The 26,732-nt window shown below is 37.4% G+C and overlaps 1 protein-coding gene across 15 annotated transcripts in view; it reads left to right on the plus strand.

The window, feature by feature from the left end:
* Positions 1-26,732, plus strand: part of EYA4 (EYA transcriptional coactivator and phosphatase 4) — a 139,664-nt gene that overhangs the window by 102,073 nt on the left and 10,859 nt on the right. For 9 of the 15 annotated variants that reach the window (XM_030267957.4, XM_072926909.1, XM_072926910.1 and 6 more), the window contains 8 exons: positions 4,019-4,085; positions 6,020-6,162; positions 6,302-6,445; positions 7,322-7,401; positions 7,796-7,976; positions 13,461-13,597; positions 14,952-15,035; positions 23,018-23,107. In XM_030267957.4, the coding sequence (XP_030123817.2) occupies positions 4,019-4,085; positions 6,020-6,162; positions 6,302-6,445; positions 7,322-7,401; positions 7,796-7,976; positions 13,461-13,597; positions 14,952-15,035; positions 23,018-23,107 (926 nt within the window). The remainder of the gene's footprint in view (positions 1-4,018; positions 4,086-6,019; positions 6,163-6,301; positions 6,446-7,321; positions 7,402-7,795; positions 7,977-13,460; positions 13,598-14,951; positions 15,036-23,017; positions 23,108-26,732) is intronic. The other 6 variants (XM_030267959.4, XM_030267960.4, XM_012572618.5 and 3 more) reach the window with 2 other exon arrangements.

Below are 26,732 nucleotides of genomic sequence, written 5' to 3' on the forward strand. Positions count from 1 at the left end.
TCTCAGTGGGAAATCAATAGTCTGCCTGTCTGGGTGATGTGCAGTCTTCATCATCAGAGCGAGACGCAGAGCTGCCCTGATAATGCACTCAGCCTTTCATAAAGATTGAATATGTTGCTTTCACTTGCCTTTTACTTGTACTCCAAAATCAGACATTTTTTTTCCCTCTAATCTTATGAGAGAAGTGCTAAAAAGTGGTAAAAACTCAACAAAACCAGGATTTCTCTGAGTTTTAGCCTAACTGGTTAGTTCAGAAGTTTAATGGGTTGCCAAAACCAGTAACTGCTGACTAGTAGAAAGATGTTGTTTCAAATGAGCCACCTGTGACTGAAAAAATGCATAGCAAAACCCAACACTGAACACTTTGTTTTTTCCTGAAAATGAGGGACATACATGTGTTACTCCCAACTACGGCAAAGTCATGATGCCAGCACTTCTCTGTATTTTATGAAATGAGACATGGGTGAAAAGAGAACTCCTGGTGCTGAGATGCATTCGAGAGTCTGACAGAAATCCTCTCCTTCAAACACTCTACCCATCAAAATTGATTTCCCTGCTCCAAAGGCAGTGAAAACACGTGACCTGTCCTGGAACTGAGCAGAAGGCTCAACAAGCCATATGGAGTGTCAAGTAGTCATCTCTGTCCCTAATGACCAGCTCTAAGTGATGGCCAAACAGATTGTGTCAGGTATAGGGCAGGAGAGACAGATTAGACTTCACAGAAAACTGATTCTGTGAACGGTTGATTGAAAAGATAAAGCACATAGATATCTTGAATTTAGAGTGGCAGTAGCCCATGTGTTGCAGCTCATGCTCAGGGCCCTGGTTCCCCTGTGCTGGAGAGATGTCCTTGGGAGAATCTGTGCCTCTGGGCACGGGTTAGCCAGGTGAGGAGTCACATCGTGCACCCCCCTTCCTCCTCCTTCTTCTTCAAAGAGGAGCAGCTGGTAATTAGTGTCCTCAGTTTGCAGCTCTGTGATTCTGCAGCATGCTCCTACTGGGGTGGGCATTCACAGGACTGGGAGAGGTGGACGGCCCTTAACTGAGATTTTCATGCACTGTGAATTTCATGCGCAGTGCAGCAGCTGCTGTACTGTAATACTGTGTATATATTTCTTGCAATAGTGGATTAATTTTAGAACTGTTTTATTGTTTTAGTGGCATGGAGAGAGATATTTGATGTTCTCATAGATTTTACTTATTATTTATTACACACACATACAGAATACAGCTTATAGACATATAAAACAATTTCTGAAGGCTATGAAAGTGAAGTTAGGGAATGTCACTGCTGTCTAAACTACATTTGGGTCTCTTGTGCATAGAGATTCTGCATAGGTCCTTTCAACCTGACCTTTTTGCACAGAATTTTCCAGATGTGTAATGAAAATATATAAAAATCCAGCCCATATTAATATACTGATCCCAACATGCTATTAAAACAGTTAATGGTCATTTGAATCCTCCACAACCACCTTGGCCCTTTGAACTAAGAGAGTAACTGGCAGGAGCTGGCTGTCAGCTTGCCCTCTCTGTGAAACAACATTAATGGGGACTGGAGAGATCAAGGGTCTTATACCTGCCCTGAAGGGCATTCCTCTGGTAATTTCAAGTTGTGAAATCTTAGGAATATTTGAGTTTTTCAGAGGATAATTTTTTTTTTTTTTTTAACATAAGCAACACAAAAGAGCATTTATCTCTGTTCATATAATGGTTATATAAAGTGTCACAAAACCCACAGGAACCTACTTTCACCATCTCCTTTACTGCCAGCAGTCCTCAGAGAAGAGATGTTAGGTGGTATCTAAAGTTTCATAATCCTTAGACTTAGCAGTTTCATCTGTGAGATACAGGTGTGGTCCACAGGCTTCACTCAGTCATAATGTTCTCTTATGATAAGCTTTACACCCTGTAATATTTCTCAAACATCTCACAGTCTAAAATGTAGTGGACAAATTGCATTGACAAGCTACAGAGAAACAGTGAAAAGAATGGATTTTTTAGTCTTGCCTCTTTTTCTTGCTTACAACTGGTAGTATCATGAGGGAAAACTAGAGGTAAAAACAAGGAAATTTAAAACCAGACACATTCCAAAAGTATTTTATTTTCTTATCTGAATTTTAAAAATAAGGTATTTGCAGAAAGAATAAAAAGGCAGGCAGGACAGGTTTTGCTGAAATGTATTAGGTTTTGATAGCTCAAGTGATTTAAATGAATAGTAATTAATTTTTTTTTGTAGTTTACATAAGGAGGAGTGGCATGGTAAATGTGTTTTAAGCAAATTGATTAATTGATTGAGCTCTCATCCAGCAAATGATCAGACAAAAAGTGAAGCAGTATGGCTAAAATGATCCGATAAGCCGATAATTGATCACAAAAGTTCCTTGCCCTGAGAACCACCAAGGTCACTCTGCTGCTATTGCTTGTCTTTAGAAAGGTCACAGAGCTACAACAGGGAAGATTAATTACTCATCAACCCTTAAATAACCAAGAGCATTCTTTAGGGCTCTATGAACCAGTTACGTTGATAGAAACAGCAATAGGTTTGTCTGACTCTGGGAATAGCTGCCTGCACATGTAGCAGATTGCTCTAAACCACAGAAAGGCATTCTTAAAGAAACCCTCAAAAACAGTATCCACACAAAATGAAATTTAGCAGATTTCCCTTACAGGCAAACCCTCAATATCTTTTCAGACAGCAACACTTTTATGAAATTTAATGGCACATCTTTTAAAAGTTATTATACAATTCTCTACTTTCAAGACATTCTTAACTGCACATTTTAAGAAGTTAATAGTTTTTCTTCTAATGTATTTTCCTTTTAAGTCCTACACATTCTAAATACATTTAAACTATCTTTAAAAATATGAAGTTCTGTGTGTGTTCAAAGCAATAGATCTGAGAGACATTAATTAGGGCTGGATGTAGAAATGTATCATGTTTCATAAAATAGTTAGGAACCTAAACCTATTTGTCACTTATAAAATTCTGAATGTTCATTTCTACTACCATTATGAATAACTCAGGAAGAGGGTACACTTTGAAGTACAACTATGATTGATTAGACTAAAGAAATTCCAGTGCTTCATTGTGTACTACTTTAATCTTTTGAAAAGTGAATGAACAGCAGATGGCCTAATAAAGACACTCTGTATATTTGCCCAGTATGGATTTGCTCCGAAGGGATTGGTTCAATACTTTAGAGTACATATATTTGGAATACATCTGTCTTAGTCAAGACAGATGGCTAAAGGAAAGGGAAACTTCCAAACACTTGGAATTAATCCAGTGTGAGCACTGCTTCTGGATGAAATTTTAATGGGTTATGACTATTGTTCTGTTAGCTTTCTTGGAGAATGCAGCTGTGAGTAGTATAGATACACACAATTTGGATGGCTACTGAACAGGACTGTTTATGCATTCTTTAAAATAAAAAATGATCTTGTTAGGAATCATATTCTAAGTGTCCTGTTTATAAAGAATGATAATTGCTTTCTTGTGCTCAATCCAGTATCTTCCATCACCTAAGCTAACTAAAATTACTCACAACCTTATAAAACATGCTTTTTCTATCCAGTATTAAAATTGAACTTCTTGTTAATGTGAGATTATAAAGGTACGTGTATGTTACTTCAATCCCATGAAATATGTTAAATCACAAGGTTCTTTTTAACTACTCTTTTAATACAACTTGCAAATTTGTAAGGTCAACAGTGTGTGTGGACCACAGGTGATGTATGAAATACATGCCTCTGCAATATACACAGAAATGTGTTAGTCGAGTTGAGAAAGCATGACAGACCCATGCTAGCTAAAGAGTTCTGCACAACAGTGAAATATTTGGAAGTTCTTAAATAATTTTTTTAAGATGTTGTGATTCTGGTGACATCTGCTTCCTTGAAAAGCTGTCCATTTCAATAGGCTTCTCTGTTAATGTTGCTGCTTTAGTTCGCACTGTGTGGCTGTGTGGGTCTCATGGTGTTTCTAACTGCTGTACTCTTGTTTTCTGTTTTGCAGTAATAACAAGTAGTGGCTACAGTCCCAGATCAGCGCACCAGTACTCTCCACAGATATATCCCTCCAAGTTAGTGTCTGCACCTCTTCTAGTCTTTCATAGACCTTGGCTGTGGGCAGTTTTGTGGTTTGTTGCAAACAAGTGTTCAGCAGGAGAAACAGAGGAAAAGGAAAATTCTTAAGCCACGGTACTGGCTCCGGTACTGGCTCCCTCTCCAACTTTTTTTTCCTCGTTTGTCTACAGAGTAAGATCCTGCTTTGTGCAGTATTGATGCACAAAAAACACCCTTGAATATCAGCGCACAACAGAAGTAAAATAATCAGACTATTGCATTCTCAGACATCAGCATATTAACAGCATGTACAGGGAATCTATACAGATATATTTTGGAGAAGTCAGTTTATATATAGAAATCGCAATTGCATGCACAAGTTGCATACTGGGGGGTAACCCTGTCCCTGACCCTTCCAAGGCCAGCATTGCCAAATGCTTCCAAACATTCCACAATCATGAGCCACCCTTTCCTTTTCCCTCTCCGATATCATAAGATTTAAAAATCAAATAAATTGGATTAGCTTTTAATCTTATTATTTTTAAGCCAATGGATGTTTTAGAAATAGAAAATTTCTATGTGCTTTTTTTTTTTTTTTTTGGTGAGGGGAAACTGACTCTTGGGCAATCACATAATCCAGGAGTGGGAATTTTAAGAAGAAACACTAAAGATGGTGTATGAAACTGCTGCAGTTGGCAGTATATTAATTTGCTTGTCTTGTGGTCAGTGTTGTGCACAAGGGTTCTTGATTCCAGTATGCCATCTGTTTGTTTCTGTTTATTTGATACAGCTATCAGTGTGACTTTGGTACAGAGAAAACATTGAATCTAAAGATTCAAGAGCCTATTAGGCTCTTTCAAGATTTTTTTTTAACAAGTTTGCAATATTATGATTGTAGCCAAAATTTATTAATACAGAGAGTAGGTGCCTGAAGTAAGAGCCATCATTCCACTTTGAACAGGTTTTGGCAAATTATATTAGCTACTTTTGGCCAAAAACATTACAAGGTTTAATAGAATTTTCAATCTACTGTTACAATTTTTTGGCATCTAAATCAATGAGTAATCCTTTTCTGATAGTAAATGCTGCCAACTGTACTGAATTAATTAGAAAGAAAAAAAAATTAAAAATTGGAATCTGAAATTTAGTCATGGCTTTTAATTGCCAGGTTTCAGTTAGTGTAATTCTGCAGAATGTGTTTATTCAACTCCTGGTCCATAAAGTCTTATTTGACTTACAAAACAATCCAAGAAAAATGTTTCTCTGTATATTTTTTCAACTCTGGAGGGCAAAAATTTTAAACTTGATTTTATTCAATCTCTCTATAAAACCTCAGTGTTAATAAATAAAAGGCCATTTTTATTTCCATTCTATTTTCCTAGCCCGTATTTTCCAAACATTTAAAGCCCATCTGGTTACCAAAGTATTGATGTCAGTATTTTTTATGCTGCTCTCAATGGGTAGGATCCATCTCCCATTGAACCTAGAGGCTACATGTCTGTTGAAGCAGAACCTACACAGATGACATAATGTACTAGCTTCAACATTCACCTCTCTGTTTCCTCTAGTTTTCTAGTCCAAGTTTCCCTCCACTGGATTAAAAAAATGTGGGGGCTTTTCTAACTGGAGCATTCTGATCTCAGCTGAAAGATGTTAAATCCATATAAAGACATGCAGCAGTGGCACAGCCCACCCAAAAGTGGACGCAGTAGCTTAAGAATTAAATTGTAGTGATGGGACAGCATAAAATATTCACCGTGCCTTGGGGAATGTGTGACAGAGTGTCTTTCAGCTTATTTCAGTGGGGGATGGAATGAATCCCAGAAGAGGAGCAGTTGGCAGAATAATGAACTGCCTTTGGACATCTTTAAACCTTTTTCTTTACTTTATTGCTTGAATCAACATACAAAGTATTTGTTGCCACAGTAATGCTATTTTTCCTGATATTTAGGCCCTATCCGCACATTCTTTCTACACCAGCAGCTCAAACAATGTCTGCCTATGCTGGACAAACGCAGTATTCAGGAATGCAGCAACCAGCGGTCTACACAGCCTACTCACAGACAGGACAGCCCTACAGCTTACCCACTTACGGTATTTCACCACTTATTACTCCACTTTACCTACAACTGAAAGCAATGCCGACCTGAATGTCTTTTTGCTTTCTCTTTTTGTTTTCCCAACTGTAACAAAATATTTTAAAGAATCAGTTGAAAATTAATTTCTTATACAGATTTGGGTGTAATGTTGCCAGGCATCAAGACGGAAAGTGGGCTCTCGCAGACCCAATCTCCTCTGCAGAGCGGGTGCCTCAGTTACAGCCCAGGGTTTTCCACCCCACAGCCAGGCCAAACACCCTACTCCTACCAGATGCCAGGTGAGTAGCCACCTCTAAAATTTAAAGCTAAGTATTTCTTCCCAGTGTTAATAGACATATGTGTATTAATTTTGATCATCTGTTACTTCAGATCTCAGCATGGAATGCAGTCCCTACTTCAGCCTTCTTTTGGATTTTTTAGTGAAGTGAGATCCACTAATTTTTTTTAGTGGCAGGACTGGAAACACGTGTTATATTTACTAATATATACAAGTCTCTTTTCCTTGTTTTTTATGTTCCTGAGTATGACATAATTTGATACTTGTTTCTCCTTGGATTAACATACTTTTTTAGAATTTTTCCTTAATTAATATTTATTCTTTCATTTACTATTCAGTTAATAATTCAATTATTACCCTCTGGTCGTTGATGATCTATTTTATTTGGATAATTTTTAAGCCTCTTATACAGTGGTTAATCTTCTGCATATTACAAATTGCAGTATGAATCATCTGATTTATGTTGAAAACAAGGACACGTCTCATTAGAGATTGATTAAAAAAACCCCGGATATAGTCTTTTTAAAAGGTTTTTGTTTTGCAAACATAACAATAAAGTATTAGAAAATAATAAAAAAACAAGAACAGTGTTTGAGGAGAGGTGAGAATGCAATAAACTGAAATGCTTTCTAAATTGGTGAGATGACTTACTGCTGATATCTTCCATGCATGGTGTGGAGAGGAATGTATGCCTTTACGTGTGGAAGTAGTATTTCATTTCTTTTGAAGTTTCATTACAATGTTTTATACTTCTAATGGAAAAGTGGGGTTTTTTTTTTTTCTTATTCATCTACATCTTAACATGGAATATTCTAATTAAAATTTTATTTTGATTCACTAACAAGTTCTCACAGTTAATTGTATTTCTTAATTTTAGGTTCTAGTTTCACACCATCGTCCACTATTTATTCAAACAATTCTGTTTCAAATTCTACAAACTTCAGTAGTTCACAACAGGTATGAATATTGCCATTTTTATTTGCCAGTTACAAAAGGACTTCCATAACTCCAGAGATAGGATGTTATTTAAATTTAGATCTGTTATGCTGAATGAGATGCACTGTGGTTTAATGCTACTTTCTGTGGAAAATGATCAAAATCTTACTGGAAGCCTAGTTACATATTTTAACACTTAAATATTTCAGCAGCTTCCCTGTAGTCTTTTAGTAAATATCTTTAAATTTAAAAAACCCTAAATATTCTTAAACTTAAAAAAAGCTAAACCAAGCCTTCAAAACACTAGCAAAAGTCATATGACTGTACACTCTAATAGGAGTACACTCTATCTAATAGGAAAATATTCACTCATTATTGTACTTAATTGAGTGCTCTGCTGCATCTGCTGTTTCAGGATTATTCGTCATACACAGCTTTTGGCCAAAATCAGTATGCACAGTATTACTCAGCATCAACATATGGTGCATATATGACCTCAAACAACACGGCTGATGGCACTTCATCATCATCAACCTACCAATTACAGGACTCTCTCCCTGGCTTGACTAGTCAACCAGGTACAGATCTACATTCAGGTGAAAAAAATTTTTGTATTTTATTCAGTGTTTTTATAAAGACAAGATCTTCATATTCAGCTTGCATGGATATTGATATTTTACATTTGTGTCTTTCAGAAAACTTTATCATGTAAACCACCCAAAATAAGCTTTTTTTAGTTTAGTTAGGAAACTTGTCCAGTTTGTTTGCTAATTAAAGAAAGCTTTTTGCAGACTCAGATGGTTGTCTGTGTCACTGGCAGTGGAACAGAGTTGTTTCCACCTACACATTCTGAAGTATTGCTGTGAAGAATTTAAAACAAGATACCAGTTTTCATTTAATTATGCCTCAGCCATGCTGGCAAGAGCGCATGGGCTTTATTCAAATGTGTACAAGCCACGCTTGCTAATTCACTAATTTAAGTAACCAAGAAGCAGAGAAATTAGTTATTAGCACCACAAAGAAAAATTGTATTGAAGTAGTTGAATTTGCATGAAGAGCATTATCAGGAGACATGAGGAGGCTCCCTCTGCCTGCCCAGCCCTGCCCTCTTGTGCACAGCCACCACAGCACAGCAGCCTGCTACTTGTATTCCTAGGGCATCTCTGGAGGGTAGTGGCAGTTTTTAATTTTTCTTCAGCATTCTTAGAGCAAGCTCTTTCAAGGGCACCAGCTTCACTCATCCAGCGTGAGCAGTGTCTGCCATTTTTAAAAAGACTAACAAACTGGTTTTTGGATTAGATTCTGAATAGGAAAGGAATTTATGCTTTAGTCACAAAATCACCATATTGCATAGATCTTCCTAAAAACTGCACCATCTTATTGAAAAATATAGCAGAAGGCCTAATGTATTATTGAATGAATTTGTACAAAGGAAAGGTAACGCTGTGTAGAATGGTATAAGCAAGGACTCACACATAATATAAACTGCTTAAATTTGCTAAAAATACTGGAATTTTAATTAAATTAGTTGAAGTTTTTCCTACCCAGATGTTTTCCTCAGGCTGATTTTTAAAATGCAACAGTGCATCTGTTTGTGGGTGTATGTTATAGATGGGGGATATGGATATGGATATGGATATGGATATGGATATGGATATGGATATGGATATGGATATGGATGAGTGATGGGGAGATACATATTCCCTTGATTTTTAATGAAAAGTGTAATGTTATTCACTAGTCTCAGAATGCAAATGTAGGAAGAACCTAAAGGTAACGTGAAATCAAGTGAAATTTCAACAGGTGGAGGATAGCTATAACAGACACAAATCATATGTAAAGAATTTTTAAAAGAGTATGGAGTGTACTCACAAGTGATGTGTTTTGATAACTGTTTATGTCCTGTGTACTTTCACTTGCTGCTTTGTTATTCCTTCATATTCTTATTTGAGAAAATCAGTTTCCCATGTTGTTTTTCCCCTAGGTATCTGTTTCCTAGAAACGCTGTCTAACTGTGCCATGTATTTTTACAAATACCATTAGTATTGAATAGAATTGGCAAAAAAAAAAAAAGGAATCTTAAATACCTTGAACATGTTGAAAAGGTATTCACAGGCTTCACATCTGTGAAACAGTAAAGGTTTTTCTTGGTTGTGGATTGTTTGAGCATATGAGCTTGTTCTCTTGTTAGGTACGTTGGGCATCTGAGTTTAACAAATCCGCCCCCATCTGCTCCTTATTTCTGTGAAGGGTTGCAGTGATCATGCAGCCCTCTGCTGAGAGTAAAACACCCACTTTGTGAATGCATGACATGCCTGTGCCCTTCTGTGTCACAATAAAAATAAATTTCCATTGGTGAGGGGCAGCGTCTTGGAGATAATTTCAGATATCATAGATCATACTGGAGTCCTTTAGCACTCACTGTGTTCATTTGCTGTCAAACAAGTCCTTAAGACTTACTCCAACAAAACCTGAGACTAAACACAGCAAAGCCCTTCATTCTTCTGGCATCTTTACTAGCTGTTAATTCAAATATCTAATCAAAGCCTCTAGTGCCATCTGCACATACAGGATTTCTCATTTGCATAATAAAGCCCCATCAAATCAAGAGTTAATACCAGATACAATTTTATTTATTGACTACGTAAAGCAAATTAGATGAAAATTGAAATAGACTTTACTCTTTCTACTATTCATAACAAGCAATAGCACACTATAAGTCAGAAAAAAAAAACCAGGCTTGTAATGTTGAAGCTGTCTTCTGGCTGCTCTGTCTAGTAAGGATGTGTAACAAAAGTCAATCCATAAGGAAAGTATGAAGGGGCTCAGAAATTCATCCATTTCACGTCTGTGTAACGTTCATCTCCTTAAACGAGGGACTTCTCTTCCAAGCTTGCATTGAGCTTGCCTTATATAAAGATTTTTTCAAAATGCACCCATCACAATGGAGTATTTGTGAGATAAATAGGTGTCTTCTAGGGCACTTCATCTCAAACAGGGATAGCGCAGCTAGACTGGGAAGTAAGGTATCACATCGAGTATATTTGATGAATACATGAGTACTGGGGCAAATAAAATTCTGGCAGAGAATGTAGGCCTGGATAAAAGCTTCATGTGAAGGCACCTTGCTATCATATATCCAGGGTTAGGGGAGGCAAATCACCATAGGATATTAGCTCCCATTCCATTACTGGGATGCAGCAAAGCTTCATTTGGTATCTTCGATGAAGTCGCCCTTTGCAGCTTCTCTGGGAGATGGCATTAGGTTTGTATTCAGACTGCACACATTCTCTTTTTCCTTCTTAAGTCATAGAACTGTGTTTTAACAAGGAGGAGGGGATGTTCACCTCATCAAACAAGAGGTGGGAAGCAATGTCCTGGATATGAAAGATCACCTCCATTTATAATGTGGTGCCATAATTCCCTGTGTAACTTGGTGCTGTAATTCCCTGTCCTCTAGCTGGGGTTGCTGCAAGGTCTCCACAGCAAGAAAACTTTGCATTGGAGAAGTGTATGAGTATGTGTGAGAATATGTGTGATAAAGAGGTCATTCCATATTCTAGTTTTGACATTTTCCTCCTGTTTTCTTGGATCACTGGCACTGCTCGCAGTCCCAGTGGGAAGAGGCTGTGAGGTGTATTTATTAGGCATGTGTTGAATATTGAAAAACCTAAAAAATATCAAACATTGAACTGCAGTAGGAGCTCTTCATGATAGTAAAGTTTTCAGTATTCTTTGGTATTAGAATTTCTCATATGCTTTTATGTTACAGGGCTGAATTTTTAGTAAGTTTTCATTTTGTCAGCATTGGCCTCATTTCTAAAGCAAACAGAGGATAAGAAAAGAGCAGTTTCTCTTTTAGACTGCTGTAGGTAAAAAGCAAATCAAGCAGTTAAGCCTACAGTTGTTTAAAAAACAAGCACCACTGACTTCTGCAGTTCTAAAATAGATGCATACCTTGCATTCAAGTAAGAGACAGCTGCTCATTCTGATTTAGAGATTAGTGTAATGAAATAAAGTTGGCTTTAAATATCTAGATTTTACAAGGAGCAGTGATTAGTTACAGTACTGATAAATAGATAATTATGCAATCATTGACCCTAGCAGAAGCCTGGAACAACTGGTAATGGCTAATGCTAAATGAAAATTGGATTTATTTACTTCAGTTGTTGGGTAATTTCAGAGAAGATTTAGAAGAGGAGTTTTTTTAATATTTTGTTTTTGGTAGATTAGAATAAACACAGCTATTGAGAACAGATGTTTTAATACATTACTGTGGAAATGAGTCTTGATTTGGTTGTAATGTGTTGAAGTGTTATAAATAAGAAGACTTGTGGTAAGAATGTAAGCATTCATCTTCATTTTCTTAGTTTTTGCTTCTTCTTTCTAGGGATTTGGTTTCATACAATTTTTCCACTCGATCAGAAAAATCTAGGAAAGTATTTTTGTACTGAGCTCTTGCACACTCAGAACTTATTTTAAAGCCATTGTAGGTTTTTGCTGCACAGGGATTCTGATCTGGATGCTTCTTGTACATTTGTAATTACCCAAGTACATTTTGCTGTTCTTATGGGGAAAGAGCCAAGATAATGTGATCCTTATTGATTGCTTCACTGCCTGCTGTGACCTTGCTGACATCAACACCATGCTGGGAATAGAAATGAGTAGTCAACAAGAACTGTCTACTCTCCCCATTCTTTAGGGATTTCTGCCTGTGTGTCTTGTCCTTTATCTGCATATCTCTATGAAAAGTCACTTAGCCTTTTTTCCTACATGCTCAGCCCCCTTAACCGCTGTGATGACCCTCACCTGGACTAACTCCAGTTTGACAATATCTCTCTTCTAATTGGGGACCCAAAACTGCACATTTTTTTCAGATGTGGTCTTGCAAGTTCAGAAGAGAGAAGAAAAATCAGTCTCCTTTATCTGCTGGACACTCCATGATGCTCTTTAGTAAAAATGAAAAAAGAAAAAATCATATTCCAACTCAAAATCAGATGCATCATAGATTATTTTTTGGGAAATGTTTGTACCAAGTGTTAATTTATTCTGCATATTTGCCATCATGAGCACTTTTAACAAATATTACCCGTTGCCCAGTAATGCTCAATTACAGACAGCTCAAGGACTATCTTGAATCAAAATCTGTAGTAGATGTCAGATCAAAGCTGTACCCTTTCCTCCTTTACTGGAGAAAAATCAAATCATTATTAATGGGATAAATTAAGAAGGAGGTGGTTTTGTCATTTAGCACTCAGGAACCTAGCCAAACTGCATTTAATGCTAGAAGTTTTGAAAGCTGAAGATGCTAAGCCTCATTAAATGAGTAAGTCAGGGATGGGCTTGAGTGTGGTTAAGACCAGCTATGCCATACCAGATCAAAGGCCCTTCCAGCACTTCTCTGTGACAGCCCACAATGCCTCATACTTAGAGAAAGACAATCAGAACACAGCAAGCACACTCATCCTCTTTCAGGTACTAGATGGAATATTGCATTTAATATTATGACTTTCCTCTGACAAGTTATTGGCTGAGGTATGGTGAAGGAAAAAGTTAACTCGACTGAAGAACAGGTGTCATGGGAGGAGGACATGAAACTGGAAGCTGCCTGGCTGATCTGGATCATGGATGAGTGCCAAAGTGTGTTCTGGTAAAAGTAAAGCAGGACTTGGAAATAAATCTAGCTGAACTGAAAACATGGGAAATTAACTACTTTAATTAAAAAGCACTTCATGTTTTGAGAAACCATTAGTATGACTTCTAAAATACCCCTGTCTTGGATATATTGGTATTTTGCCTGGGCTCATGTGTATTTGTGCATCTGCAGATGTATATGTGTCATTTAAATTTTTACCTTATTCTGCTATGGTTTATAGTGTTTCATTGGTAAAGCCAAAAGTGTCTGTGGCAGCTGCTGATCCCGTCTACATATGAAAAGCCACATTATCATTCATTTTGTACAACATTTTTACATGTCTTTTGTCATTGAGTTTGCATCCAGACATGTTGAACTTTGAGGAAAAAAAGTTGATTATTTAAAAATCTAGTGCTAATTTTTACATGAATGGTTGCCTCTACAGGGGAGTTTGACACAGTGCAGAGCCCCTCCACGCCAATCAAAGATCTTGATGAGAGAACATGTAGGAGTTCTGGGTCAAAGTCTCGGGGTAGAGGGCGGAAGAATAATCCATCACCCCCTCCAGACAGTGACTTGGAGGTATGTCTGTGGTAATTGATGAATGTTAATGTGGAAGTTTCTTCTGATGAAGTGTGAATTCTGAATACTGCAGCTGTGAAAGTAGCTTAAAGCATTTTAGAAGACATTATGGACTCAGTCTTACTAACTGAATGTAACAGAGAGTAGTAGCTGTTTTAATCCACATGCACAGTGAGACTTTACTGTTCTGCATTACATGTCTGTCAGTTTCTTGTGCAGTATAACCACAAGCCTGTACTCAAAAGTGTCATGTTTTCTTTTAGGTTTTGAAATAGTAAATGTCAAATATATCACTCAGCTTAATTGCATGTACTTATGGATGCAATGTAAATATGCAGGATCATCTGACCATAGTCATTAAGTATTTAGGCAACAGTTTTTGCTTGTGTTTGTAATTTTTATCAGGAGATCTCAGTGAGGCAGCTTACCTCGGTGAAGTTATGGCTGTGCCTTGCAGTGGCAGGAGCAGCAGGAGGAAGCAGAGTGCCTGTGTGTGTGTGTGACACTCCAGCTGTGGCACCAGGGACATGCTGTGCTCCCTGCCCGTGCCGTGTGTCCCCTGCTGCCACCAGAGCAGCGTGGCAAGCCAGCAGCCCTGGCCTGCCCCACTGCCCTGCCCTCACTGACCAGCCCTGGATACAGCACAACACAAAATTGTTGCTGGGACTTGGCTGACCACTCAGCCTCTCCTGGGGTAGCAGAGTGGGATGCAGGGCTAGGAACTGAGTGTAAATGCCATTGCTTTTGTACAAAAACTTACTTTTTTTTTCTTTTTTGCTTTTCCAATGATTTAATTTTTCCAGTGAAAAAGCTAACTTCTTACATTTCAAGGTTTGTTTTAGTTGGTTGGTTTTTTTTATTTATTATTTTTACCAGTGAGAATCAAAATGAGTGAAATTGAATGAATGAAACTGAGTTAAAATAATCTGGTTTATCCTACAATATTATTTAAATTCTATATGGCAATGGCATATAGAACTTTTACCCAAGATCTTAGTTATACAGTAGAAATAAAAAGAATCAGTAAGACTTGCAGAGAAGTACTGAAAGTACTGTTTATCCTTAACAATTATGTTTGACCCCAAATCACATTTCTGAAATCTCTATTACAGAGCTTTTGTGAAAAGCCTTTTAAAGAACAAATAAGAAATAGTTGAAGAGTTAAAATGTTATTGTCTTTTGACTTTTTACCATGCATGATACACTGTTATTGCTGATTTTCAGGGAAAATCTGATCATTTAATAAGTACTTGGTTAAACTTTGAGTCAGTTGATTATTAGTCTCCTTGGGTGGGGTGGTGGTGGGACTGTGGTGTTATTTGTTCAATAATATTTCCCTCTATTCTGTTTTCAGCGTGTATTTGTTTGGGATTTGGATGAAACAATCATAGTTTTTCATTCACTGCTTACAGGATCGTATGCACAGAAGTATGGCAAGGTATGTGAGCTGTGAATTTTGTGTCCATTCACTGCAGCTATCTGGCCTGACCATGTACATGTTTTTCACCTCTGTGTTCTTTATGGCCCTTATGGGTGAAGTTAGAGGTAAAGTGTACAGTAAACCCCATTTTCAGAGGGTTAATGTGAAGAAGTCAAGGAGAGAAATGAGACATAGATCCTAAATACAATACAGGCAGGGCTGAAGCAGAAGCTGCAAATAAGAGGAGAATTTATAAAGGAACAAGGATGAGGTTCCTGACATGCTTTGGAAGAAGCATTGCAGGGAGATAATAGATGAAGTGCACAAATGGAAAAAACTGACAGTATCTGGAACAGTAGAGGAAGAAAGAAGAAATTGAGCTGGTGGGTGAATTTACCAGGAAATTTATGAATAGGATGAGTAAGAGTCCGACATATTTCAATGCCAGCTGCAGATGTTGCTCTTTGACTCCCCACCTTTTTCATAGAATTTTTGGTTCCCTTAGCTGTTTCTGGAGTGAGTAATGTTGGGGAGTGAAACCCTCCCCCAAGTGGTTTTAAGCATCCTCTCCCCTCCAGTGAGTCCAAAACTAGTTCAGGTCACAGAGCAGTGAAAGCAGGAAGGAGAGTGAGGGGGGCAAAGAGAGGCACTGGCAGACTGCAGGAGCTCCAGAGCTGGTGCTGGGAGTCCAGGGAATGGCTGCTTGGACAAGGTGAGAAGGGTCTGGTGTGTAGCAACAGGAACAGACTAATGGGAGAGGTAGAGCTAAGGGCCTGGATAAAGCAAAAAATTAAAACAAATATGTGGAAGGGGGAAAATGGACAAAAAGGGGATGTCAGTATGTACATGTATTATCTTCTCTGTGCTGTGCTGTTCAAGTGAAATTAATGCAAAGGTATTTCCTTTTAAGAACATAGCTACGTCCATATTGTCTAGGATAAGGGGCTTGTTTAGCCTGTTTTCAGCATCTTTATTCCAGCAAGATTCAGATGCTTGAGAAAAGGATGTGAAAAACAGTACATTGCAGAAATGCTTTTCACAACCCCCTCTCCTACCAGTGGGTTAGAAATGTCCAAAGCCAGAACCTGTGGATTGTAACCAGTCTTCCATGCAATCAACCTTTTGTGGTGAATAAAGAATAAAGTTAACAGGAAAAGTCACAGGCCAAGTGCAAAATCTGAATTTCTGGAATGTTAAGATAAGAATAGGTACTCATGTCTTGTAAAAAACAGCCTTCCTTGCTTTGCATTTCCCAGTGCCAGATCTGTGCACTTTTCAGTACTCTGTCCAAAAAATCCTCTTCTGCTGTTTTTCAGACATTGTAACAACAGCGACTTTGTCAGAACCATTTCCAGCTAATAGTTATCAAAACAGGAGAGAAACCTAGCTGAACATGAACTTTTGAATCACTTTGAGAGTAGCCCATAGACTACCACAGGACTTGCTGACTTGTCACAGTGATAAAGTTATTCCTTTCAGTCTTTTTTGATTGTACCCTTTGGATGTGTCCTGAATCAACTGTAACACATAGTTTTAAAAATCAGAGCACATTTTATAGCACACAAAACATCTGTGGATAACTTTGAAAACTGTCTTGGAAACAGCAACAGAAATGTAATTTCTCTTGGTAAATTAGTAATGGTATATTAACAGATAACGGTACTGACAGCAGATAAAGTCTTATATAAACCAAAAGTGTCTCAAGGGCTAGTGAAATTTATGTAGTTATACTGCTGAGATCAAAATCAGTAAACAAATGTCAAATGTCATGGATGAAAATGAAACAAAAGGTGTGGAATTACGGAATTCTTAAGTAAAATCCTATTTTTCTTTTCTCTCTCTCCCTCTTTTTTTTTTTTTTTTTTCCCTGGTACTGATAGGTGGCATCCACACAAGTAGGGAAAGGTATTAATTTCCAGGCCCTATAAAATAAAAGTAGTAGAATTATTCCTTCCTGCCGTGACTGCCAGTGCCATATTTACATGGAACTTGTGTGATGAGTTATTACCAGTGAAAGTCAAATATAAATAGTATTGACTGCAAGGAAGCTAGAGCAGTAGGAAAGGGAATACAGGAAGAGCTTATAGGCTTTAGCTTTTGCATGTCATTGTAGTGCTAAGTGCCTAAGAGTTTAGAAATGGGAGATGTGAAAGATCCCACAGATAGACTTCACTAAGCTTTGGTACATGACATGTTTAGCACATATGGTCCTTATCTTTTCTGCATATGATTTCCATCTGTATACAAGGTCTTAATCCAGACTGAAGATTGGATTGTTATGAGAATTGGATTGTTTTGAGAGTAAATGCTCCAAGAATTGTAGATTATCAGCAGCAGTCTTGTTATTGCATAGGTCTTTCAAAATTTTTGAGAGAACTGTTTGTCTTGGAAAGGTGGTATAAGATTGTTGCCTAACAATGAAAAAAGAAACAGGGTAGTGCAAAATAGTGGAGATAGTAAATTATTTAACTGTGATGATTTGCTGTCTGATTTTAAAAAGTAAAAGCATCTAATGTCACACAGATACTCAGCTGTGAATACCATGTTCTTCCACATATATTTCAGGAGTTTATTTTGTGTAACATTGTCAAGGTACTCACAAAAAAAGAGAAACTACACCAAAAAAAAAAAAAACCCAAAAAAAAACCCCACACAAACAAAAAAACCCAACAACCTTGCAGAACAAGCAGAATTTTCCCCTTCTCCCATTTTTATTTTTTTACATGAGAATAGTGTGTTGTTAAAGCAAACGTTTCTTTAAGGGAGGGCAACTTGTTATACCGAGTGTTCTCACTTCATACTCAGAAGAAGTGAGATGCTGATTTTAGAGCTAGTGGGAATATACAAACAGGCAAGGATATTCACCTTCAGTTCTTTCTCATGTACTCATTGACATAAAAACTTTCATTCCTTGTTTTCACCAGCTTTTTCCTGGTTTTTTGAGTACCAGGGGTAAAAAAAATCAGGAATTAGTCTTTTGATCTCTCTGTTCTGCTGCAGTTCAGGCTGCACAGGGATGCAGTGGGAAGAGGCGCAGCATATTATGGCCTGGCATAGGGATCCACATGTGAGTGCAGGAGCACTCAAGAGCAACAGTTCTATCTGGAAATAAACACTTTCAAAAGATTTCTACAGTTTAAAAAGTGATTGGAGTAGAAGAGAAAAAGAAAAGTCAAACCAGCATCTCCTTAGGCAAGGAGGGCTTTCATTGACAGATTATTTGGAAGGCCTGGATCCAGTAGGCAAGTTTCAGGTTGTGTATTTGTCAAGAGAGCAGCAGATTTCTGACTTATGCCTAAGGATTTATGAAGCTGAGAATGGACACTTTCCTTGGTATATATTTGTTCAGCACTTTTCATGGAATGGTAATTATTTGATGTCAGAATTTTTTAGGATAATAATTTGATGTCCAAATTTTATAATAACCATGCTTAAACAGAATTAATGTTTGCTGAAGGATGCAGCTGTAAGCATCTCATTTAAAAATGGGGCAAATCGCTGCTGCTTATCTAGATTATAGCTTTAAACCCAACTGAACTGGGAGAAATTTGGCCAGAATTTGGCCAGTGTATCACTTCTACATTTAAAATATAAAGCTTTCCCAGGAGAATATTCCATGCCTTGCTGTTGTCTACCTGTGGCTGTTTCTCTCTGGCCTCTGGTATTTTGGTATTATTCTACTGGGCTAACATAGAAAGAGAATAAAAACTATACTACACCTGTGTTAGGTTTCAGGAAAGCTGTGCTGCCTTCCAGCAGTAAGATCACCTCTCACTTTTCCCCTCATTTGCTCATCTGCTTTGTACTCCATGAAATCAGTACACTTCTATTTTTAATTACTTACTGCAGTAGCAAATTGTGAACATGGCACTGGAGCTGTTATATTATGACTTGTGTGGATGATGATGGTTTTTGCAGCTGAGCACCAGTTGACAGATACGGTTTTCTCTAATGCTGAGCTCTTAAGAGAGCATTTGTTGATGTGACAGGACACAACAGATGACATCTGTTAGGAGATGTCATCATCTCTTAAAAGTTTATGAGGTACATTCTTATTCCCTGTGAACAGTGTGTATTCTTTGTTCCATTGCATTCCAGTTATTCTTGCTGGCTGAAGGATGATTAAGCTGGAGTTTTTCTAGCTCCAAGCGTTTATATTTTATTCATTTCTCCCAGGTCAATTCAGAGGGCAAGGATTCCCAGATAAATGCTGTGATTCAAAGTGCAACTCCTTAGAAGAAGAATAAAATTCCTTTGTGAGCTTAGAAGACGGAGAATGTGATTTCCAAGTGCAAAAATCAAAACAAATCCACACTTTTTGATCATATTTTGCCATTTTTTTATAACACTGGAAATGACAGAAAGTTGTAAGGGAAGCCTCATTAAATACCTTGTGCACTTTTTTGGAAAGGGCCCAGAAGCTTTTACTGCTCACTGTCTGCTTGGTCATTAAACAAAAAAGCTTTGTCACCATTAACACCCATGATGGCGCTCCCAAATTCACTCATAAATATTCTCTTGTCCATCTGTATTAATAGTGTATCTCTCATCACCTCCAGTTGTCCTCTCCATTCACTCCCTCCTTGTCTGAGACCTCTGAGTTGATTTTCCTACTGCCTTCTAAAGAGCGTGGAACAGAAACTCCCTATGGAGTACGTGAGTTTTCCTTCATCAACCACCACCTATGGTTATCAAGAAAAGATGTGTTCTCTTCCTCCATCAACATCCACATTAATTTCTCCTGGGACAAGTGTCCCCTCTGAGAGAGTGAGGGCTGAACTTAAATCTGAGATTCCTACATAATATAGAGAAATCTCTTTCAGCAAAATATTGGTACTTAACATTAGCATTTCCACTTTTTTCCAAGGTCAGTTTTGTTTTAAGTCTGTTCAGGAAAAAAACAAAACAGCCACCCATTGAAAATAACTTTTTTAAATTTTTCTTGCTTTCTTGCTTATTTTTAAGGCTTCATGCATGCAAATTCCTGTCACAATGAATCTACCTGACAGTCTATTTATCTCTTCATTTTATTAAAGTCACTTTGGTGTCTGCAGTTTTTTTCCCAAGAAATGAAATTATTTTGAACATGTGCTGAAACCTGACATTCCAAGATAGCATTAAATACATCTCTTCTACTAATGGACAATGAGCTTTTGGGGCTTTATTCCAGTTACTCTCTTCTTCATCAAAACATTTAAGTATTGGTCCTCCCAGGATATTTTTATCTAGTCTCGCAGGAAGCATTCCAATGGATGGTCCAGTCTGGTACAGAAGTCCACAGATAGTCTGGCTTCAGTTTAGTGCCTTCATCCTAGCATAAGCGAAGTAATTTGTATTTAGGTGTACAGAAGTGTTGTAGCTGGTCTTGGTTCTTCTGCACACTAATGATATCTGGCTAACATCATACCTCTGTGGGCCAAAGAGTTCTTTGTTCTGTGAATTATCTGGGGGAAACTTCCAGATTATTTTTTTAATCCTTTTTTCCTCTGTTGTGTGTGCTTGTGCAGAGTAGCACAACATACAGAAGTTGGCAGAAGTTCAGTCTGCCTCTTACTAAGTTTTTTAATTTGCTGTGCTATGATCTGTATCAATTGAAAGTTTCTTGATTTCTTTTCAACACTCAGTCCTTTGTGTCACTTGAGTCAGTCTGTAACTTCTGCTTCAGGCTGAAAGACAGTAAAATTATGATTGTACAAACCCTATACAGCCATAAGACCCTTAAAAATCTGATTTCTTGTCTATTTTTTTATGTGAAGGAAAGAACTTAACATGTCAAGAGCGCATGGAACATAATTTTCAATTCTTGTTAAACAGTTGCAGTGCAAAAATTTGGCCAATTTATTAAGGGGAGAATTGTTCATATCTTGAGAATTCAATTCCAGCAATTCTCCCTAGCAGAAATTGTACAGAGACATCCCACAGTGATTTTTATGCTAAGCTGAAATTCATTCCTTCTGCTTTGCTTTATTTTATTTTACATATTGTACCTAGCAATAGCCTTCTCATACCTTTGTCAAAACAGAAACTTAGGAAATATCATTTTAATAGTAATAGTCAGGCATAACTTGTTATAAAACTCCTATTAATAAGAAAATCATAAGAGCTTTGTCACATTTATATCTTCCAGCTATACTAGGCAAGGCAGGAAATTGTCATACATAGTTGGTAGTTTCTGTAAAAACAAATTGAATTATAACGGAAAATGTTATAGGAAATTTCTGCATTCAAGTCGGCTTCTATCCAGGAAGGGGTAAAAAAGACGCTGAGAATTAAATGTCTGAGATTCCAGTTTTGGAAGCACTCCAGTGAATCACTTATATAAATAATAATGAGTTACCACCTGTGCATAAAATTATGCACATGCCTTAATGTTCATGGGATTGAGGTAAAAATGTGTATTGCAAATACTGTCTGTTACATTGTATCTAGGGACAAAATATTTATAGTTTACAATGCACAGAAAAGAAATGCAAACGAAAGAGACAAACACGTGTTTATATGTGATGACATTATGATAAAAGCATTATGGCTTGATGAGGAATCTCGTGAGTCCAGGGCATTTTGGTGATTTGTGTTGTCAGTGCCTAACATGAATTTTGCTAATCTGTTAATGGAGTTCCTTAATCATCCTCTTGGAAATCTGACCTTTGCACTTGGTGCTGCCTTCAGCCATGTGACCTTCAAATCCAGTAAACTTTACTACAGAAGATAGAATTGATAAAATTCTGTTCCTGCATTTGTTTTTGTTTCTGAAAGGGAGTCTAGATCAGTTCAAGGGTTGACATAAAAATATTTCCTTTCACTGCCAGTGAATTGGGTCTAACTTTGGATCGTGACAACTTCTTGAACATTATTCTTCCCTGAAAGTATGACTTTTTCATGAGCAAGAGTCAAAGCATGTCAGTGTTTCAGATTTTAAAACCATTAGTTATTAAGTGCTTGAATGCAGTAGCGATCTTTTATTCCGTCATTGCAAAGCCCTGGAGTAGTGAGTATCTGATACTGGTTGGGAAGCCTTTCATCCTAATGCTAACAAATGATCATTTGAGATTTTGTGAGATTTTGTTGCTACATGCTGGTAGCATTTAAACTTTAAATCTCAAGATATTTAAGAAGGGATTTCTGAAAACTTGGTTGTGTCCGTCAGAGTTTAAATGATGAAATTTTTTTTTCATATTTCGATGAGAAGAGGACCGTATGTGTTTTAAAAGTCCACTGCAGTTATGTTAAGCATAAAAAAGGTAATGAAACCCCACAAGCTCAGGCAGATGATTAAGGCAACAATCAAACTAATTACTAGGTGTCAACAAAGCACCAGGGACCATTACTCTTAACCAAATGTAAGGTAACACAAATCTGCTTTACCTCTCTGCTAGCAAACCTAGGAAATTTGAATTTATTACTTGCCTTAGCTGTAAGCTCAATGCTCTCAGACAGTGTTATTGCAGATTGGGAGATTCATGGTGTCTTGCTGAGACAGAGCAATTTGAGAGTGTGAAAGATGACCTACAAACAAATGCAACATTTTGAATTAATCTTATCCAGGGACAGGATTCCTCTGTTTCATCAGCAATGAAGGGATGATCTATAGATCAAACAACAAATTTATATATGCTTTCAGAGGAATGTATGTTCCTACATACATCTTTTATGAAAAGTGCGTCCCTATTTCCAGTCTTCTTTATACTTATTTATGTTTATATTTATGTATATGTTTACGACCACCAGGTTTTTTTCCTGTCACTTCAGCCAGGTTGCAAATTGCTCGGCTTTAAGAAATGTGATTTTTCAGCATCCACAACTCTCTGAATTTTCTCGCAAACAGAGGTTAATCAGTGTCTTATTACAGCATTACATTAAAATAGCTTAATAATGAAAGGATTTCAGGGAAATCTCTTACAGTGTTAATTTTTCAAAACGCTTTATATACATCAATTTTTAAAGTAATTCTACTATAACTTAGCGGTATATAATTAGCTAACCTTGTTTTTGTTTTTAAGGATCCGCCCATGGCAGTGACTCTTGGACTACGAATGGAAGAAATGATTTTTAATCTTGCTGACACACATTTATTTTTTAATGATTTAGAGGTAAGAATCAAATGAATGCTAGCATCAACATTCCTGAGTTTTAACTTAGTGGCTTTGCTGTACATTAGTGTTTATTGTGTGTGACATTTCTGCCTGTGTCATTTTTGGGATTGTCATACTCTAATCGGAGAGAGGCTAACCAGGTGTCACTGACTTCCTGGGGCACCAGAGTCCTTCTGTGAAACTCAGTGAGACAGAGAATCTGCAAACTGCCCATTCCTTTCTTTGTCCTGTCTTTTGGTTTCCATGTATGTAAAGCTGTCTGCTGTCATCTCCAGGACAGTAACATACACGCCTCACATTCTTCTCTTGAAGTTCTTTATTTGCTTTCAGTGGGTGCCTTCATCTGACCAGAGCTGACTGTTCTTCTCTTGACATACCTCAGCAGCCTTTTGGCTACAGGCCCCTGTTACTTGTTCAAATGTAGAATATTCTTAATTTACCTCAAAGAATGCAGCATCAGAGAGCTGGGACTGTGATAGGTGTTCTGATTGGTGATTCCTCTTCCCAAGGTAACCAGGCAATCAATGTATTGTCCCAATATACCCAGGGAATATAATTTGGCAATTGGTCAGAAAAGGGAGAGGCCTCTTTCTAGGAAGTGCCACTGTGGGCAGCTCACCTGTCAGAAGCACATGGATGGACTCTCACAGGGAGAGTGGTCTGGGAAGCAGGTTTGTCAGCTGGGCTTCACAGGTTTTTTATTTCACTCTTAGAGTCTGGGTCTGTTAACACAGATAGTGAAAGCCAGCCTACAACTATGTTTCACTCAAGACACAGAGTGAAAAACGGTTTTCAAATTAACCCAGGGGCTTTTCAGACCTTCTGCGGGTTTAAAGTGGTTGTTTTCTTGCTTAGAGTAGATCTCAGACTTCCCTGCATGGACTGATACTTGCCATGAATGGAAGCTGGAAGACTTCGAGGTTTTGTTTAGAATTCCAGAGAAAGGTCTCTGGTGAGTGAATATTCAAAATAAAGAGAAGTTCAATTTTTCCATCCACTGGGATATTGATTTTGTCTTTTGTTCCTTCATTAAGTAGGCAGTGAGAAGAGCAGAAGGTACCAGTTTGTGGTTGTCATCCCTTGCAGATCTCATTTATTCTTAGCTCTTTTTAAGTCAAGAAACTGGAATCTACTTCACGCCACACCTGCACTGCACTTCCTCCTTGCAGCAGCAGAAACCAAAGTAAAGCCCTGGACATGCCTTTCTCAATGTGTGCTTTATTGCAGTCCTAGTGAGACACCTCTTGACAATGCAAGTACATTCAGTGAATGTCTTCTGGTGCCCTCTACCAGGGAGAGATTCCAAATAAATTTTTCAAAGCATTTCTTAAATTTATTTTTAGCAGACCTTTGTACCTCTATGTTCAGAGTTTATGTGGCAGGAACAAAATTTAAGCCATTCTGTAGAATCTGTTCTTCAATGTTGTGCTGAGTTCAAGTGGAAGAGTTCAGCAAAATGGAGCTTTACCATGCCTCTTTATTCTTGCTTATGGCCATTGAAACTTCATTCCTGTCTCTCATTATTTATTTTGTGAATAAATAAATAATGTTCATGAGTTCAGCTGTTATAGGTGGATCATTACATTTTGGCTAATCTTCACAGGATGGTTTTAATACGCCTGTCCAAAAACTCACATGCCAGCTCATTCCAGAGCTTGAAAAGTTCCCAGTTTTAGATAAATAAAAAAATACTTCTTGGGAGCTGTCTTAGCAAGTCTCATAAATCAATCAGTTTGATCGGATTAAAAGCAATTTGTATATATGTTTAATAATCAGAATTTCAACAAGAAATTTGGTAATTTATGGCCCAGAATTCATCTTGATATCAAAACCGACTGTCTTAAAAAATTACCAAAATTCCAAGGTTCATGTGCTGAAATGAGTTGTATGCATACATTTTGGTATGTGTGAGAAGACCAGCAGTTTTCTATCTTCTTAGCAAATAGCATAAAGTGCCCAAGTATGTAGAGGCATCCTTTAATGTGCTGGTGAGTAAACTTATCTGTTTAAATCTGTTTGCAGAGCACATGGCCATTACTGAATATTACAGTGCATCTGCACAATGAATGTATAATGAATTCCAAGAATTCCCAGAGTCTGACTTGGGTTCTCTCCCTCATCTCCCCTCCTCTCCCCATCTCTCTCTGTCTTCCTCTCTCTGTTCTCCTCCAGGGGAGCAGAAATGTGTGCTGAGCTGCTGCTGCTGATGGCCATTAAGACATGAGACTTTCAGTTCTCGCTGAAGGAAGTGAGATAGCTCTTTATTCGCCAGGCAGATAGATTGCTTATCCGTTCATCATGTCACTTTTTCAGTGGTGAGCTCTCAGGTTCCACACCTTCTTTCTTGCTTTCATCTTCAGCCCACAATAAACATTGTGGCTCTGGACATGACAACTGTAAAGTGCTACTGAACCTGTGTACCTGTAATATTTACTCAAGTCATGCATCCTCTAAACTTTCCTTTTTTTCCTATCTTTCTTGGTTGCAAACACTGCATAGCAGGTTCTAGGAATAATAACCAATTTATTGAAGTTCTCACATACAAAAATAAAGTTTTCCTTCCTCTATGCAAATCTGTGTCCTGCAGAACTGTTGATGCAGAAATTCCGATCTGCTGAGACATTCCCTGCTGACCCAGTAACCCATGTTCTAATCAGCCAAGCTGCACTTTTATTTCGGGCTAGGCTGTTCTCCAGCTACTGCATTCTCAGGGTATAAATTTTAGTTAGCTTGGGAAGTATCACTTGGGAGGGCAGTTGGTGCTTTGCCATGAAAATAGGCGTCTGGTGTTCCAGAAAGTTCATATGCCTAAACAATGTTTAGGGATGGGACACAGATTTTTAATAATGGCCAAACTAAAGCATTCTCTTTTCAATCAGGTAAGGAGTAAAATCAAGTTTTTCTTCATATCTCAGTATTAATTCTTTGACAGCATTTAGAAATGTTGGTAAGGCTTATTATGCACACCAAAAAAAAAAAAAAAAAAACAATTTCTGCAAATTGCAAGTAGTAATTCAGACATGACTCTTCCTACTCCATTATTCCACTCCACTTTCAGGTCAATGAAAAAAAGAGTATTCATTTCAAACAAACTGAATTATATTTCAATTTTTATCATTATCCTATCATATTTTAAAGGACATTTTGCCCTTTTTTCTCATTAGAAATAGAAATGAAAAATCAAAAATAGGATTTTGGTAAGTCTCAGAATTTGGGAGGCAGGTAAAACTAGTTTTAACAGAGATTGAACATATATATTAAAAGAGATTTTCAGTATAGCCTAAGAAAGCATAGTACAGTTTTGTGTTCAGCATGGTAAGTCAGTGTTTTTACTGGATAATGAAATTACTGTCCAGTCCAGGATGATAAGTTTTATGGATGATGTATTGATTCTTTACTCTCAAACTTTCAGGCTCTAAAAATTGCTGCAAGGAATTGACTGCATTCAGATATAATTTAGATTATTATTGCTTCAAGCAAAAGCTAGATATTATGCTTAGATTCCTTTCCTGTATTTGCTCTAATAGGAAATGTATTTTTATGTTTCTTAGTTTTGACATTGCACCGACAGCCACTGTGACTTGAGCTTAACCAGTACCATAGCTGATGTAAAAAATATTTT

This window comes from Taeniopygia guttata, chromosome 3 (assembly GCF_048771995.1).
Source record: "Taeniopygia guttata chromosome 3, bTaeGut7.mat, whole genome shotgun sequence".
Classification (NCBI taxonomy): Eukaryota; Metazoa; Chordata; class Aves; order Passeriformes; family Estrildidae; genus Taeniopygia; species Taeniopygia guttata.